Source organism: Annulohypoxylon maeteangense, assembly GCF_022496945.1.
Source record: "Annulohypoxylon maeteangense strain CBS 123835 unplaced genomic scaffold GGS22scaffold_5, whole genome shotgun sequence".
Lineage (NCBI taxonomy): Eukaryota > Fungi > Ascomycota > Sordariomycetes > Xylariales > Hypoxylaceae > Annulohypoxylon > Annulohypoxylon maeteangense.
In genome coordinates this window covers 557,560-574,159 of record NW_025953252.1, presented here as the reverse complement: position 1 = coordinate 574,159, position 16,600 = coordinate 557,560, and the positions used below count along the sequence as shown (strand labels likewise).

Sequence of the window (16,600 nt, the reverse complement as noted above, 5' to 3'; positions counted from 1 at the left end):
TTCAAACACGCCGATCAAGGTAGATGTAGCCATGAAATGATCACCACAGTAGTTATTAAAGCAGTTATCACTCTGTTAAATCGCCGATGATTCAAATATACAATATCCCAATCTATAGATGTTTTAATTAAAATATACCTACATTATATATCATGTCTAACCCCTTTTTATAGTTGCTTACGTGATAACATTTGGATTACTAATCGAAATAGTCCCGTTATTCCATGCTTCAATACTGAAAGACTCCACGCGAATTTCTTCCTCCCATAGGTGTAATCCAGTATATAATTGTTGCCTTCGAAATACTCATGAAGATAGGGTAGGTAGGTATCAAAATGTCAAAGATCTAAACGACGTAGAATAAAACATAAGTAATGTCATATTACGTAATCTTACATGCTCAGTTGACCATAAATACGCACGCTTTGATACTTGGAATAACCTCACTAAGAACACTAGGTAGGTACGACTCCATGCAGTTATAAGTACCTAGTAGGTATGGGTGCCGTAACCCCCGAGATGAGATCACCACACATGTTTCGGATGCATCCTCCATGAACCCACATTCCACTTTGGTGCCTTCGTTAAAGGATCTCAGGACTGATAAGGTGGATAAATTGATTATCATTATTATTTGTACAGTTCTAGCTTCTAGGTATAGTAGCCTACCCTATTACGAGCGTTTACTGATTAAGTCCAAGCCCTTCCCCAAAGTTTGGCGTATACCTCGATCTAACACTCCGCAGCCTCCTCTTGGAAGACGTCTCGTTGAATCCCGTATACTCACCCACGCTCGGCGGTAAGTCCTTGACAGCGGTACCCCATGAGCTCTCGTTCCTGCCTAGAGTGAGAACAAGTTCCTTGCCTTCGGCGAAAAAGCTATGGTCGACCCAATTCTTCGTGTATGGTTCACCGTTTAGCGTTGCGCTCTGGATATAGATGGCGCTGTAAGTTGGGTCGAAGTTGATGTTGCGAATGGTGGCAGTTTTTCCAGTTTGCGGGTTCGTGATGTTTACACTCTCGAAAAATGGGGGGATGATTAGGTAAACGTCCTGTCCGGGGTTAGGGAATAAACCCATCATCGAAAATGCGACGAACGACCCCATTGCGCCGCTGTCGTCGTTGCCTGGGAGACCGTCGGGGGTTGTGTCGAAGTATCGCGGGATATAGAAGTGTGCGCGTTTTGCCGAGAGAGCTGGCCGGCCTGCGTAGTGGTATTGGAATACTGTGAGGAACGCAGGTTCATTCCCGATGTATGTGATATTGTTATCATGTAAGAAATCAAGTCGCTTGACAAACTGGTCGGGGCCACCGTAGAGGGTGATCAGGTCTCCCTGGTTGTGTGGTACGAAGAACCCGTACTCCCAAACACTCGATTCAAATGTCTCATGGGCCGTGTTTTGCTGTTAATTATGTTAGTAACCATTGTATCATGAGAAAGCTAGACGTGTTGTATACTTACAAGAGAACAGACAGTACCAGCGTTGTCGATATTACTGCACCATAAAGGATCTTGATAGCCCCAGGACGCATTCAAGTACTTCGGCTGGAAGAACCCAACATAGCCCGTATCCTTGCCGCCAGTGAAGAGTGAAGTCTGGTCTGATCTGTATAGACTTCTCCAGTTGTCGCTTGAGCGAAGATATTTCTCGGTGTCGGCAGTGTTACCTCGCGCTTGACTGAAAAGACTGATTACATAATCGTTATAACTGTACTCGAGAGTACGTGAGATACTTCGGGTCATCGTTCCGAAGCCGACGTGGTCAAAGTCTTGGACGGGGATGTATCCCAGAGCCTTCCAGCTGTCTAAGCCTCCGCGTCCCTGACTCGACCAGTCGAAGGGTTCCTCCTCGGCGTCTTTTATGACGGCTTCGTAACCAACATCCCAATCAATACCATCCGTAATGCCTTTCAAGAACGCATCCGCCAAGACTATGTCAGCATTCGAACCACCCTGCATGCTATTAGTTTTATCGCATCTCAAGGTCTCAAAGTACATACCTGCGTGTAACCTTTGCTAAAAGTCATGCGACAATCAGGGAGCCACCCTTCGTATTTATACGTATCTATCAGAGAGCGTACCATTTCTGCTACAGCGCTCGGGTCCGTTAGGGTTAGAAATGGGATCTGGCTTCGGAAACTGTCCCAAAGACTTTTGACGTTGTTAGTTAGCTAGTTCTCCATTTAGACTATGGCTTACTTACCAGTAAAAGGAGTCGAAGTATGGTTCGCCATTGTCGAAGAGCGGATTTTCACCAGTATAATTCTGAGGGTTCACCATTGTCCTATCATTTTAAGTTAGTATCGCACTCTTTATTCTTTTGACTGAGCTCAGTGCTGAGCTTGAGCACAAATTTAAGCTGATTAATAAAACCACCCACCTGTAAATGCCCGAGTAGAAATTCTTCACGTAATCATCATCGACGCCACCTTGAGAGATGGTAATCGGACTGAGCTTCTCCTTCCAAGCATCGGAAGCAGCCTTTTCGATTCCGTCAAAGTCGTAATCCGGAATCTCGGATTCGGCATTGGAGCATGCTTGCTCGGGACTTATGAAGCTTAGTCCCACTCGAGCAAGGACTGGATCTGCAGTCTCAAATCGAATGAAGGCCCCTCCAGGAAGAGGATATCCATTGATTGACCTTGAAATGGTCAAATTCTTGACATCCGTACTAGCCCTACTATTTACGAAGATGCCGGTGTCATGGATCTTGGGACCTGAGAAATCCGTGCAGAAGTGAAGTACACTATGAAATTCGTAATTAGTAGTTACTCCTTGTAAAGTTCCTAATTAAGGGTGAAGGCTCTGGATTGAAGTCCCGGAATATCCGAATGAACGAAATAGTTCTGCATGAGACTCACTATTGCCCTTGGGAAAAACTGGACTGGAAGCGGCCACTGCCTTTAATTCTTCCAGTTGAAGCATCGATGGAAACAGTAGCATTATCTTGGCGCGAGTCCGAGAGATCCGTTAGGTCCTGTAATATTAGAGGATAGGATCCATTAGAGCCCGTCCCAGAAAAGGTGAAGCGGAACAGTGCGGCATGCGAAGTAGTCGTCATCGCCGCATTAACACCAGAATTTAAAGTGACCTCGAAATACCCCGGGCGCGCTACGACACTGCTGTCGGTGAATGACCCATGGTTAGGAGCTCGAGTTTTCTTGGGATACTCGCATTGATCGATATCATCATTCGGGCAACTCGCATATGGGAAGAGCGGGAAATTCCCTAGAGACGGCGATCCTCCCGTCCCCGAGTCGTGCATCGCGCTAAACCCAGAGATGGGAGTGCCATCAAGAGTGAAGCCACCCTGGTTGCTCCCACTGGTGGTGTCGGCAACAGCTTTCGCCATGCCGTAAGGGACTGATGCACCTGGGAACACGTTTCCTCCATTGCTACTACCGATCAGTTGATCGACATAGGTAAGCGGATCAAAGTCGGCAGCGACAACAGTCCCGAGACTTGTCGCGGCGATGGCCAGGGCAGCAGAGCCCAAGCGCGAGTTGAACGAATGCATCACGACCAAATCAAACTCCCCGCTGGAGAAAGAGGGAGAGAAGCAGAGCAAACGAGTGTGAGTTATATGCCCCCTCTATGAAGTAGGTAGCTAATTAATACACGTGCATTCCTGGACGGCGTCGCTGGAGAAACAGGCAAGACAGAGGAGAAGAATTCCGACCAGTGAGATAAGATAAAATACGATGGATTGTCTCCAAATAGCAAGAGCAAGAGACAATGTCTTAGTGTTGCGGAGCGGTCGTGACCAACTCGCGTGCTCGATATAAAAGAGGAACCTTCCATTCCTGGCGATACGGTGTGCTATGGGCACGCTCGCCACCAGTGTTGCTTGCATTATGCACGTATAGATGGCTGCAGCGGGACCTCGCCGGTGACCAGAGCAGGTGTCCATATCAGGACCATATCAGGGCCATATCAGTCTCCCACCGTTACATCGAGTAATTTCTTTCGATTGCGCGGCGCGTATTTTCATCTTCATCTCGGGAACGCGGGGTATCCAATCCTACGATGATTGCCAGAAAGAAGCAAGGAACGCCTCTAAATAAGCTAGAGACGCCATGTACGCTGTAGGTATCCATGCTGCTGCTCGTGCTGTGATGTCAGGGGCCTGCAGCGCGATTAAATAAACCATCAAGTCGATAAGCATCCATGGATACCTACATGTCTAGCAGGCAGGTACATGGCCGGGCCGATCATAACCAAAGATCGGATGGTGTAGGCACCTAAATAGGGTCTTGTAGGTAGGGGTTGCTCTGTACAAACACCGCATACGCCTCTGTAAGTCCTTCATATTTCTTCCTACAATGAGAGATGTTGACGACGCTATGTAGAATAAGGAAGGTTGGCTACTGCACCATCATATGTAGTACTACGTAGTAGCAAGATATGAACAATTAAACTCATTTACATCATGCGGCTTGCCCCTTTCTTGTGCTTGTTGCTTCGTTACATCATTTCAAGCTTTGGCTCGATAACGCGGGGAATCGCGACATTCAAGTTTAGGTAGCGACACCCATTCGTTCGTTCAGGGGTTGATGGCAAATGAGTGGACGCTATTGATAGCGAAGACCCCCACTGGAATATTCCGCACGGCAGCCCTAGAGCTGCTGTGTGCCGTCTTGGCTTTCCGTAGTTTCGCCAATCGGCAGCTTTCAGCGTCCCTGAAATCCGCCAATGAATCTACCACCTTCGCCTTAAAATTGCCCGAGTTGGTTGTCTGACGTCTAGCGAGATAGAATATTCTTGACGTTATTTCCATGATTGAGAGAAATAATTAAAAGTGGTTTTTTTTTGTTGTTGAAGGAATAAAAGTAGATTATAACCTGTGATTTCTAAGTTAGATCCATTCCAAAATGTAGATTTCAGAATGGATGGTTTCCAATAAACTGGGAGGGCTGTACGAGGTACCTCGGTAGTTACATTTTAGCTATTAAACCCCAAATAATTAGTGGGTGTTACCACTACATGTCCCCTGATATTCAATGTTTTCCTGGAACTCTCCTTTCTTCATATATTTTACACTCCAACTCAGAATACCTTTTTCGCAGCGAACAGTGACTATTATGACATACGTCCAATTATCTCTTCTTTAACTTTGGAAGGTCATTTGATGAATAGCTTCCATGGTGAATATACGATGGCTATCCAGAATCTACGTCTCGTAGATAAAGATCAGCGTCTCCCCCGAGAAACTCCGCCAATAAAAGCCACCAAACTCACCAAATCTCGCCAACGTTTATTGGTTTGATTGCTGACTTGAGGGGAAATCCGGTCGATTCCAGTCAAATGTGTCCATAAGGTTGAAGCTGAAGTCAATCTGCGTTGAAAAGTCCCATTCGAACACTGGGGGTTCATACACGCTTGATGCAGCATTTAATGTTTGATCAAGAACGCGTCGTATGACCGACTTTGCGTCGCTGCAGAGGTCTCCGTTTGGCCCCGACCCTGACGGGCATACCCATTCTAAAAAAGCGACAAGGAGCGTGAGTTTCTGGATAATGTTAGAACGGGTGATTCGCGGATCAGTGTGCGGTTTAATGTGCAACGTGGGTTTTAACAACTCCAAGCAGAGTATTCCGCCAGCAGGAACAGCATAAGCCATGACCTAAACAAGTTCATCAGCGACCGAAAGTTACTCATAGATCATATGTTCACTTACTATCCATTCACAATCATTCCTAAAGGGCGCCATCTTATCTAATTCTAAGTAGTCTGTTATATGTTAGCATCCCATGAACAGTTACGAGGTAGGGGGTTATAGGAATAAAGCGTTTCGGCAACGTACTAGAAAGAAGTCAGTACACGAGAAAGAAACCACCAAGCGATGTGCGACGCGATGAACATACCAAGGCAGAGTCAGAACAACTAGGTCATAGCTAACCCTCAATAAATCGCCTTTGTCCTCATGACCGTTTCGAAGCAGGAGTCGCTCAATGAAAAACATATTCTGTAGATGCTCCAGTTGGACGAATGATCTTGAAGTTAATGTTTCGATAGAAATATCCGGGTCTTCGACATCACGAGGATTATATTGTATGCAGGTAGGAAAGTCGGCTACTGCTTGTAATTCACGAGCTCGAAGAGTGCTAGGGTCCATCATTAGACCAATTCGATGCGAATGGGAATATTCGGTGGTCCATCTACTTACAGCAGAGTTTCGATAGATGCAACTTGATCTTTCGCAAGAGCAATTTCGAATAATTCTTCACGAAGACGTGCTATGATCGCGCGCGCCCTTATCCGGGTAGTATGGTGTATCACTCCGTCGGTACTCCATCCTCTTTCGTCCAGGCGACCAACAGCTTTCATGAAAGTATCATGATCAGAAAACAGTACCTGGTCGCTAAGATCAAGGGGTAAAGGAGTTGATGAATACCGGGAAGCGATGAGGGGAGGCCGTCCGGTGAAAGAAACGAGAGCCATGGCCATGGTGAACATATGATGAAACAATAACTTCTTAATCTCGGCTGTCATAGTCGTCGAATGTCTGTCATTTGGTGTCATCGCATGGTATCCGAGAAAGGTAAGGAGTGATACTCCCTCCGCATGGGATCTCCATACGAGCAAATCTGCGAAACATCCAATTAATGATCCCGATCATGAGGTTAAACGTGCCAAGTAGCATGGACTTTAAGTAACCAATTAATGAACACAATTCGAAGTAAATAAGGATGACTCACTAGCATCGCCGACGATCATAGAATCCACAACGGCACACCTCTGGCTAAGATAAAGCATTAAGGCATTTCCAGTGCAGAACTCCTTGCCTAGTTCAAAGCACAAGCGTATATAATCCCTAGATATGCGGAAGGTCTTGTCGTACTCAGCCGAGCGTTTTCCTTTCCATAACGTAGTAGCATCCGAAGCAGGAACAAACTCCCAAAAGACGGAAAGTATTCCTATGAGCTCCCAGCGCGTATTTTGCCCTATAAATTGGCCAACCCATCGATCTGGGTCTGATTGATCATCTGACAGTGGCTTTAGAGTATTACTGCAAATAAGTCGAGCCAGTTCTTCCAGTTGGGCTGTAGTGCGATTTTCTGGAGTGAAGATATGCCCGAAAGCATCATAGAAGGCCTTGGCTCCTCGTAATGCAACAAGACGAACCCAGCCATCATATCCAAGCTTGAATCGAAGTGTTTTGCCATTTTTAGTATCAGGGATATTGCGGAGGATTGTGAGACACATCTCGCGGATGCGAGTGGATAGAACATCTCTAGAGCCTCCCACAAAAGCATTGCGAGCAGTGTTTTCATGATGGGTGGATTCGGAACTCTGGAGAAGTGACAAGCTGTTCTCGGTGTCCTCATAGATATTACAATAACTAGTTGGGCCAAGATAGCCGGGTTGCGTAAGGCCCGGAGCCTGTATGCGAGATACTACCTCCGGATTATTTTGAATTGGCCGGGGGAGTTTCCGTGTAGCCAAGCGCGGTGTGCAAGGTGACAGAGGTGGCAACGGACTATTAGACCTCGGTGTTGTTGAATCCGATAGGATGTAGACGCATTCCGCGTCCTGTTTTCTCTTCCTACATCGGTTACAGACGGGTTGTGTATGATCACAAGCTAACTTTCGCTTACGACAAGGCTAATATATCCAGTTAATGATTTCTCAAAAGAATCTAGGAGCCTAATCTTATTTACATCACAAGCTTGAGGCCGACCGTTACGGCGCATAAGTAACCGCCGGTTGCTAGGTTCGAACATTGACTAGAGGCAGCTGCGTAAGAAGGGCGTTGACGTGACCAGGCTGTAATCAAAGAACTCCGAAGCCGCAAACCGAAGAATGAATTGAAGCCGATATAAGCTGAGACGAGGTTGGCGGTAGAATGAGATGTTGGTGACGATGTTTAGTAACAAAGCCAGCTCGGCTTCGGCTTCGGCTTAGTAAATGACAAGGAAGAAAATGTCTTAAAGTATCCACAAGAGCAACTCTGATTCGCCTATCACTCTCGCAAACTATTACCCGTAAGAGATAGGCCCCCACCCCGACCTGGAGTTCCAAGCCGAAGCCGAAGTAGTCCAGACGGAGCTGAGAGCAAAACCTCAAGGCTATGCTACATCGGTCATGCAATGATAAAGCAGGGAATGCGTTATGAGTGACTCATATGTCAGGCCAATTACTCACCCCGGAGAAGCTATGGTGGTTAGGAAGATTTTGTATAGCCCGTCGCAAATTGCAATTAAAGCTTCTACAAGTACATCACCAATTATAAATACCGATCTTGGCTCCTGGCTCTTCGACTTATATCATAGTGATTGTCTATCAAATAAGTTTCTCTTTTTAAGTTAATAATTGCCAGTACTATTACTACCCTAACCTACCTTAGAGTTACCTACTAGGTATATATCACAATGTCACATCAATCCGCCTCGTCTGTACCTACCATGACTCCACGACGACCATCAACCGGCTCAGAGAAAACTCTAGTTGATACTCTGACTCAGAAAGTCGATGCCTCCGAGAGGGATGATGGTATGGAGCCATGATTACCTAACTAATACCATCATGTATATTACTATACATTGCTGACTTAACCTTTGCTTCAGACCAGAAGTCATCCTTAGATGCACGATCCACGCGAAGCCAACGTAGCACCAGTTCGGTCCGAAGCGTAATGGACAAGGCGGCGAAGAAGGTCAAGTCAAAGCTTGGGGGGGAAAGCTCGACCTCTGACGCTAAACCCAAGTCGAAGCCCAAGCCCAAGCAGCCGGCACAAGATCCATACCCGGATACGGTCTATATGTGGCGAGCACTTGCAGGTAAGTCTTCTCATACCTTGGATGTCAGATAGGATGGATGACTAATAGTATAACAGAAACCAGGCTTTGAGCACGGTTACCCCTATTCCTTACCGTACGGAGAGACAGCTTGCGACTTCGCGCGGGTTATTCGATATGATATCGACGCAGGTCAATTGCCAACTAGACTCTGCTATGGGCATGGCTTGCGTCATGATACCCCATCATATCATTCTCCTGAAGTCATTCTTCGACGACACGAACACACATACATGCTTGGGTACCTGGTTTTATATACGATTAATATCTATTTGAGAGTAGTTTTGGAGTGGAGGAATACAACGTAAGATACCTATGTCGGGTTGATGTTGGGAAAAGGGGTTAATGATTTGTGTTCTAGTTGGTCGGTGATAACGAAGTTAAACATGATCGGATACTTATGAGGAATCAGGGATGAGGAGGCTGTGCTATGTTCTTTCGATTATATCGCCACCTTGGCATACTTAGACTGCTAAGAGAATGATGCTAGGGGACTATTTGTTTCGTTATTGGTTGTTGTTGTTAGTTTCAGTAACACTCAACATTCATTTACATTTTTAATACTACCTACCTACCTACACATAATTCATGAAAGTGACTGTAAAGAGATTGATTATGCCATTGTAGATTGCTTTGTTCGTCATAGTCAAGTAGTTGTTATGTTGACTTGTTAGTGAGCACACCGAGTTATGTGTAAGGGACTTGAGACTCAATATTTCAACGATACTTTTCTTTTTTTCCCAAGAAAAGCCAATCCTACGTGTATGGCCGATTACTTCTCCTCGTAGGACAACTTCATGGAATTATGATTGGAATCTCTTTTACGTAAGATTTTGCTAGTCTTCACTAGTATGGGTATTGATCATGGGGAATACACCTTCGTCGATTCGAAAATAGAGTTCTATACCACTCACCTAAAGTATTTAAACTTATGATTGTTCGAAAGTTAAACAATAAAATGTACGAAGTACATCTAGTCAAAAACACATAGCCGATAGAATCTGTGTTATCCGATAATTTGGGTCCCGCACGAAATTAGTTAGTCTGTTCCAGCGCTGTTTTGAGGACGGGGAAGCGAACGGGAAGCCCGCGGAGGTTATTTAGAGGGACTCCCAAGTGGTGGATTTGAAAACTTTATTGTTAGTGACATCCCGGCGTGGCATGTGCCGTGCGGGTTGTGAAAACCGACGGAAATTAATGATTTCGTCCAAGTGGTGAGTCTGCCAAAAATCCATCTATACTAATCGTGGACCGCGGAAGTGACGATAGTGGGCTCAATTGGTGCATTGCGATGGTTGCCGACGAAAGAATTTATTGCGTTTCGAAACCGGGAAAGTGGAGTTGCGATGAGTTGGTAATCGCCTATACTCCATAGAGGGGATTCAACGCCCTAACCCCTGATCGAGAATACACGCTGTAAAGTTCGAGGCCAGTCGTGGCCGAAAACAACCGAAATTATTACTCTAATATTACTTGATGAATATTCAGAAACCGGCGACCAAGGCGACAAAGAATGAGAAAACCCACGGGGGTGTTCTCAAAATGGATTAAATCGTATTCGAAATGAATTGCCTGATGGGGTGGTAAAATGAAGCCATTCTGTGATTCGTGATGTGTGACCACTTCGGTGTGCTTGACTCGAAGTTTACTCGAATTGATCGAGAAACGATTGCTCGATAAAAATTCGATTGGAAAACTTATGGTTAATCTTTAATCTTAGTCCAGATCCACACTGTCCATTCTGTTGGGGCCGCCGACGTAACACAGTCGTCAATGCCGACAGATTCGATGATAAGTCGACTTTCAGAGTGAAGATCTACCGTGGCTTTTCTATTGATTAATTGATAAGACTTCGATGCGAGGGGATTGTTTATAAGGGGGCATCTTACAAAGTGTGAAAGTTATGTGTCACGCATTTTGCAGATTGCATTGCAGCTGATTAAATCCATTTTTCGATGCTAGACGGTGAGGTCCGATATCGATATCAGCACGGTGGACGATTATTACGTAGTAACCAGATTAGGCTTGGCTTCCCCTGGCATACACTAATGCAAGTCATAGCCTCTTGCTAGGGTAAAGAGTTTACGCCAATCAGCGGCCAACGATAACAACCATTGTCCAATCAAAGTCCAGGTCAGGTCGTTTCTTCTTTCAGTTTTTCTCTTCTTTACTCGACTTACCCTCTTACTTCTCAACGCTCACACCCACTTTGAACCACTTCCCGTCTTTTTCTTATCTCTATTTCCATTCCCGTGATGTTCTCGACCTATCTCCCTAACCGGCTGTGCCGTTCTGAATTAGGGACAAGCGCACATTGTAGCAGGAGAGCCCGAATCTTTCCTTTCCCTTCTCCTTCTGGGGAACTTCAAGATAGTGCACCACCCCACAGGCTCTCGTCTCTAGCACTCACCGCCCACCACCCACCACCTGCACGAACCACAAGGCCCCGTACTAAGAGTCAGTCAGTCAAGTTGAGACGATGGTCAATGGGTGATGGGCGATGGTCGTAGCGGTTGTTTATTGCGGTAGCGGTATCGCTGCTTTGCTTACCCGGGCCTAGTTCTGTGTAGAACCCGAGAGAGAGATCACACGAATAGCGTGACTGAGGCTTCGCTTACTCGATCGTCTCCATCTGTCCGTTTGTTATTTCTTCTTCGCTCTTCTTATTTTCCCTTCTTTGTCTTGTCTTCTTGCCATATATTCGTATTATCGCACATAGCACTTGCTCCGCCAGTAGGCCTCGTCCTCTCCGGTTATCTCTCTATCTTGACCTTCATTCAAGTCAAAAGTCTATCGCATATCGCTATCGAATTGCGATACATACTCTCCTTCCTTATCTTTCTTTGTCTTGATTGTCTTATCATTCCACCCACCCACTCATCTTGAAGGGTCCCGCGATAAGCTAGACCCTCCTTTGTTCTCACTGCCGCTCTATCTTTGTCTGGCAGTCTACCAGTTCTATTTCTAGCACATTGCCTTGTCCACGGCTTTGAGTAGTAAAAAAAGTCCGCCTTGCATAATGACCGTCACCTCTAGATCCAATGCCGGACCGTTGACCGTCCTTGTATCGACAAGGGCCGTGCTCACCTTACCGGACGATAGCCTCGTTCTTAGCCCGGCGACGATATCCATCTCGCCTACCACAGGCAAGATAGTAGCAATTGTTCCTGATGTCTTGCCTCAGGCTTCATTTCCACCGTCGACTAAATATATTAATTATGGAACCAAACTTTTAATTCCGGGACTTGTAGATGCTCACGTGCATCTCAACGAACCCGGCCGGACGGAATGGGAGGGTTTCAACACCGGCACCAGGGCGGCTGCTTCCGGTGGTGTGACTACCGTTGTTGACATGCCGCTCAACGCCATCCCACCGACCACAACATTGTCGGGATTCAAAGAAAAATTAGCCGCTAGTCAGGGCCAGTGCTGGGTTGATGTAGGCTTTTATGGAGGCGTTATCCCCGGAAACGCAGACGAGCTGCTTCCACTGGTAGAAGCGGGAGTTCGCGGCTTTAAGGGTTTCTTAATCGAGTCGGGTGTAAGTCTGCGCTTACGGCAAGTAAATCGCATTGGTATTAGTTGCTGATCGAATATGATAGGTGGATGAATTCCCGGCCATTTCGTCCAACGACATTGCACTTGCGATGAAAACACTCAATGGCACGCCGACGACGCTTATGTTCCACGCCGAAATGATCCCGCCGATTGCCGATTCCGTTGGTGATGCAGTGCAAGCATCCGGTCCTCCCCTAGCACCACACGGCGATTTAAAGTCGTACCAAACGTTCCTCGAATCGCGACCCCCGTCCTTCGAAACGTACGCAATTGACGAAATTATCTCGCTTGCGCACCTCGCCCCAAACCTACATCTACACATCGTGCACCTATCCGCGACGCAGGCAATTCCGATCCTGAAGGCCGCTCGCAAGTCCGGAGTAGATATCACTGCCGAAACATGCTTCCACTACTTAGGATTAGCAGCTGAGGGAGTTGAGAATGGCGACTGCAGATACAAATGCTGTCCACCGATCCGTGAGCAGCGCAACCAGGATGGACTCTGGGAGGAACTAACGGCGTCGGACTCATGCATCAAGACTATTGTCTCCGACCACTCGCCCTGCACACCCGAGCTCAAACTCCTTCCGTCTCAACTCCAGACTATCGAAGCGCCGCATATGCATCACTCCGACTCGGGTGTCGACATGACAGCAGATCTAGCTCTCACTGAAGAAAAGCAGGAAGGGACTCAGATTGCGAAAGAAGTGGGCGACTTCTTTGCTGCATGGGGCGGCATCTCGTCCGTCGGCCTCGGTCTTCCCATTTTATACACCGCTGCCCTCAAGCGCGCTCAAGCAGGTAGCAAGTCGACCCCCAGCATCCTCGATATCGTGCGTCTATGCTCCGTTGCGACGGCGAAACAGGTCGGACTATCGCACCGTAAGGGTGCGCTCAAAGTCGGCATGGACGCGGATATCGCCGTTTTCGACGACGCAGAGGAGTGGGTGCTCAGCTCCGGAGGCATGCACTGGAAGAACCGGTGCTCGCCGTGGGAGGGCCACAAGTTCGCCGGCCGTGTTCGGGAAACCTGGGTTCGTGGCTCTAAGGTTTTCGAGTACGGTGGTGTGAATGGCGGGTTTGTTGGTGGGAAACCTGTTGGTGAGGCTATTACTGAGAAGAGGATTGCTTAAGAGTGAATTGTTGGTGAATTGAGTTGTGCCCCCTGCCAAGACTGGTGCTGCGCGGGGTGCGTGAGGGGTTACAGGATGGAGATAGAGATGGAGAGGTTGGACGATTAACGATGAGCAACAGAATATCGCGATGACTTGACGAGCGAACGCACGTACGGTATTTATTTATTAGGTACTATTGCATGGCCTGCGAGTGTGTTTTAGATGGAGTTTGCGGGCTAGAGATTTGGATTTTGGATGGTTTGGTTTGGGAGTCTGCGTGTTATTACATTTTACGTAGAACGAGAATTGAAGACTTTAGATTATCTACCTAGGTAAGTATGTTTTGGTATTGGTGCTGTGAGATGGAGATGGAGATGGGAGAGAGGGGTTTTGTGTATTCCTTGCAGCACGCGAATTGACGTGCTTTGCTTGTACATGTCAGATGGAGTATGTAGGTCTACGGCTGCGAGTCTTTCTCCAATAGGTGTTATGTAAAGCATCTCCATGGATAGGTATCCAATGATTTGGGGTTGAGATGTGCTGCGTCTCTTTCATTCGGGTGGTTGCATGGATGCTAAGAGGTTTCCATGGATTCATGTTTGTGATGCTTGTAGTTACCATGTATTGCTATAGAATGGTTGAAGCTGAAGTTGAAGCTCCGTGACAAAAATGGGTTTATTTTTTTGGTTTCTATTAACTTATCAGATATGGCGATGTTGGTAGAAAAGTGATAGTTATCCATGAATGCTTCATCTATTGTATACCATAGTGGGTTTACTTGATGCCGTTGGATGAGTTCATATAGAGGTTGGACCTCTTAAAGTTTCAAATAAAGTAGTAGAGTTGACTGAAACTTGAAGCGAGTATCCGGCTTCGGTTAATGAACCTCATCTTTTCCGGGGTCATCAAGGATTTAAAATAAAAGATTGATAATAGTACCTAGTAAGTACTTTGTATTTTCCATCTGATTAAGCGAGGCACGACTCTCGTGTTTGTTTACTTCGGCAAGAACATCAACGATCTCGTTTATGAGAAATGACGAATGTTTCACAATCCCAAATTCTCCACTTATTAAGATCTTATTCACATAAACATAACCGATGCCTATATCGGGTCGCTATCGGGAAGTTATCATTTTTCGGCAGGTATCTCGTGGTTACCCCACCTTATCCACCGGAGATCCGCTTTAATCGCCTTAACCCATCTTCAGTAATTTTATGGAAAAAGAAAACTTGTCCAGAACAACCATTTTGCAGAATCTCTCTCATAATACAAACTCTGAGCCAACATGTCAATCGGTTCGTTGGTCTCTTATTAGGGATTTGTGCCTCACTCCTCACTCAGAACCAAGAACATTCAATATTCCATTTCATTTCATATTCCTAATCCTCCATCCTTTCTCACATAAGTATTTACCATCTTGACAAATTCATGTCAGCTAAATACTCAGGTCGTCTATTCCTGATGAGCAGCCAAGCAGTAAGATATTCCTTAAACGTTAGATCCGTGCGTTTGATTCTCATCCCTTTTCACATGGGAATTTTGAGTCTTGACTCTTAACGAAGCACCATGCGCACGGGTGGCACGTCCTCAGCTCGCCAGCGGTTAGCTAGCGATGCACGAAATGCAAGCAACGCAAATCCCCAGCTTTGTGGCTTGCGGAGTTCGGCCTGTGGAACATCCCTAGATTCGCAAACTCCTCTAGTTCTAGGTTTAGATCGAAAAATGACATCTCGGCTGTGCAAGCGAGGCGGAGCTTTTCCTTCCCGGATGACCATACCAACCACTTTACCACATTCGAACTTCAAATCAATTAATTACCTAGTGCTAGTGTCTTAGTCTTGCTTCTGTCCGCGTGTCGTATAGAGACACCAATCTTACCATGATGTCTTCATCGTATATTTACTGCTTACGACTAAGCCGTATACCCAGAAGACTTATCACCATTCTCGTTCCTGAATTACAAAAACTTCCACGGGTCGTGAATATCGATCATATGTACGTAAGAATCGTTGGACTGCTCTGCTTACCGAATCTAGCCTCGCTTAATATATTTGATATGTAGGTATGTAAGGGCTTAATAGGCGGGACTGGATCGCTGTCAAGTGTATCTAGAACCTACACATTATGCAAGACTATCTGGTGGACACAGCCCAACCAGGCGCTCGGATTGGGCTGAACTGAATTAGTAGGTAGTATCCTGCGATGCAACCATAAACAGCTTGGTTTGGTTTCCCCAAGTCCCTACAAATCCTAACAGGGAAAGACAATCTTGTCGGTTAGCATCCGTCCCACCAAAACCAACTTCGCTTAGGGCCTCGAAGGCTCTTACAGCGTGCGGTACTTTCTACGTACGCAGCTGCGTATGATCGTATTTTTAGCACAGACTTCCTGTTAGACAGGTGACAGGTAATACTGTGGCATTTTCTCAAAGGCAGAAACTTAACAAAGGAGACTATTACTGACAGGTAATTATCTTTGTCTTGAAGGTATATTTTGGTGTCGAGGATACCTCTTCTTACTCACTGAGCTGGACAGAAGCAGACCGCTTGAGAGGGAGCATACCGGCAATGCTACATGAAGCATCGGGTCGAATCGTGATCCCCAGAGCTCGCCGGGAACGAAACGCCCTCGGTAAACGTAAACTTACTACGTAGTCCCCGGTGGCAATCGGTTGCAGGTCTGCAGCAGCCCATGCCCGCAATTAAGGATCGCGCCCAGGATCCCAGCTCAAGTGGTTTGCTGGCTCGCGTGGGATTCATCCTGGTCAGACTGATGTTGCATCTTACATTACACCACATCCAGCACCTCTTCTGCGGCAAATGGGGCACATATGAGTTTTTGATCTTTCAAGATATTTTTTCTTTTTGTTTTTCATACCAACCTACCTAGTACCTACTTGGCACTAGATTTTATACGAAACATCTTTTCTTTTTCTTCAAATTTACCTTTCCACTAGCATTTCGCAAGGACCACGTACCGATGCGTCGTTATCGAGGAAATTGTATTAGTCTTGCATCGGGAATGACTTAGCTGCTGGAGTTCAACACGAGCCTCAGCGCCCTAAAGGCCTTTTATATCGCCTCACCACACTTTCTAGATACTAATTTCTCTCAACACTGCTACAT

At 46.3% G+C, this 16,600-nt stretch overlaps 4 protein-coding genes across 4 annotated transcripts; 2 read left to right on the top strand and 2 right to left on the bottom strand.

The window, feature by feature from the left end:
• Positions 1-609: 609 nt before the first annotated feature.
• GGS22DRAFT_158273 (glycoside hydrolase family 92 protein) lies at positions 610-3,712 on the bottom strand. The gene is made up of 6 exons (XM_047960617.1): positions 2,863-3,712; positions 2,382-2,747; positions 2,205-2,285; positions 2,002-2,152; positions 1,463-1,954; positions 610-1,403 (listed from the first exon to the last, which is right to left on the bottom strand). The coding sequence occupies exons 1-6, from the start codon at positions 3,516-3,518 to the stop codon at positions 684-686; spliced, it is 2,466 nt and encodes an 821-aa protein (XP_047820454.1). The 5' UTR covers positions 3,519-3,712; the 3' UTR covers positions 610-683.
• Positions 3,713-5,255: 1,543 nt separating this feature from the next.
• GGS22DRAFT_178756 (uncharacterized protein) lies at positions 5,256-7,725 on the bottom strand (the record flags this gene model as incomplete). The annotated part of the gene is made up of 6 exons (XM_047963598.1): positions 5,256-5,624; positions 5,679-5,697; positions 5,866-6,105; positions 6,168-6,588; positions 6,700-7,606; positions 7,663-7,725. The coding sequence occupies 6 exons, from the start codon at positions 7,723-7,725 to the stop codon at positions 5,256-5,258; spliced, it is 2,019 nt and encodes a 672-aa protein (XP_047820453.1).
• Positions 7,726-8,119: 394 nt separating this feature from the next.
• Positions 8,120-9,435, top strand: GGS22DRAFT_158267 (uncharacterized protein). Its single transcript, XM_047960616.1, has 4 exons — positions 8,120-8,494; positions 8,569-8,781; positions 8,838-9,103; positions 9,161-9,435. The coding sequence occupies exons 1-3, from the start codon at positions 8,374-8,376 to the stop codon at positions 8,849-8,851; spliced, it is 348 nt and encodes a 115-aa protein (XP_047820452.1). The 5' UTR covers positions 8,120-8,373; the 3' UTR covers positions 8,852-9,103; positions 9,161-9,435.
• A 2,129-nt stretch (positions 9,436-11,564) lies between these two features.
• Positions 11,565-13,641, top strand: GGS22DRAFT_115640 (allantoinase). Its single transcript, XM_047958088.1, has 2 exons — positions 11,565-12,340; positions 12,402-13,641. Exons 1-2 carry the CDS (start codon positions 11,819-11,821, stop codon positions 13,488-13,490), a joined length of 1,611 nt encoding a protein of 536 aa, XP_047820451.1. The 5' UTR covers positions 11,565-11,818; the 3' UTR covers positions 13,491-13,641.
• Positions 13,642-16,600: the final 2,959 nt, after the last annotated feature.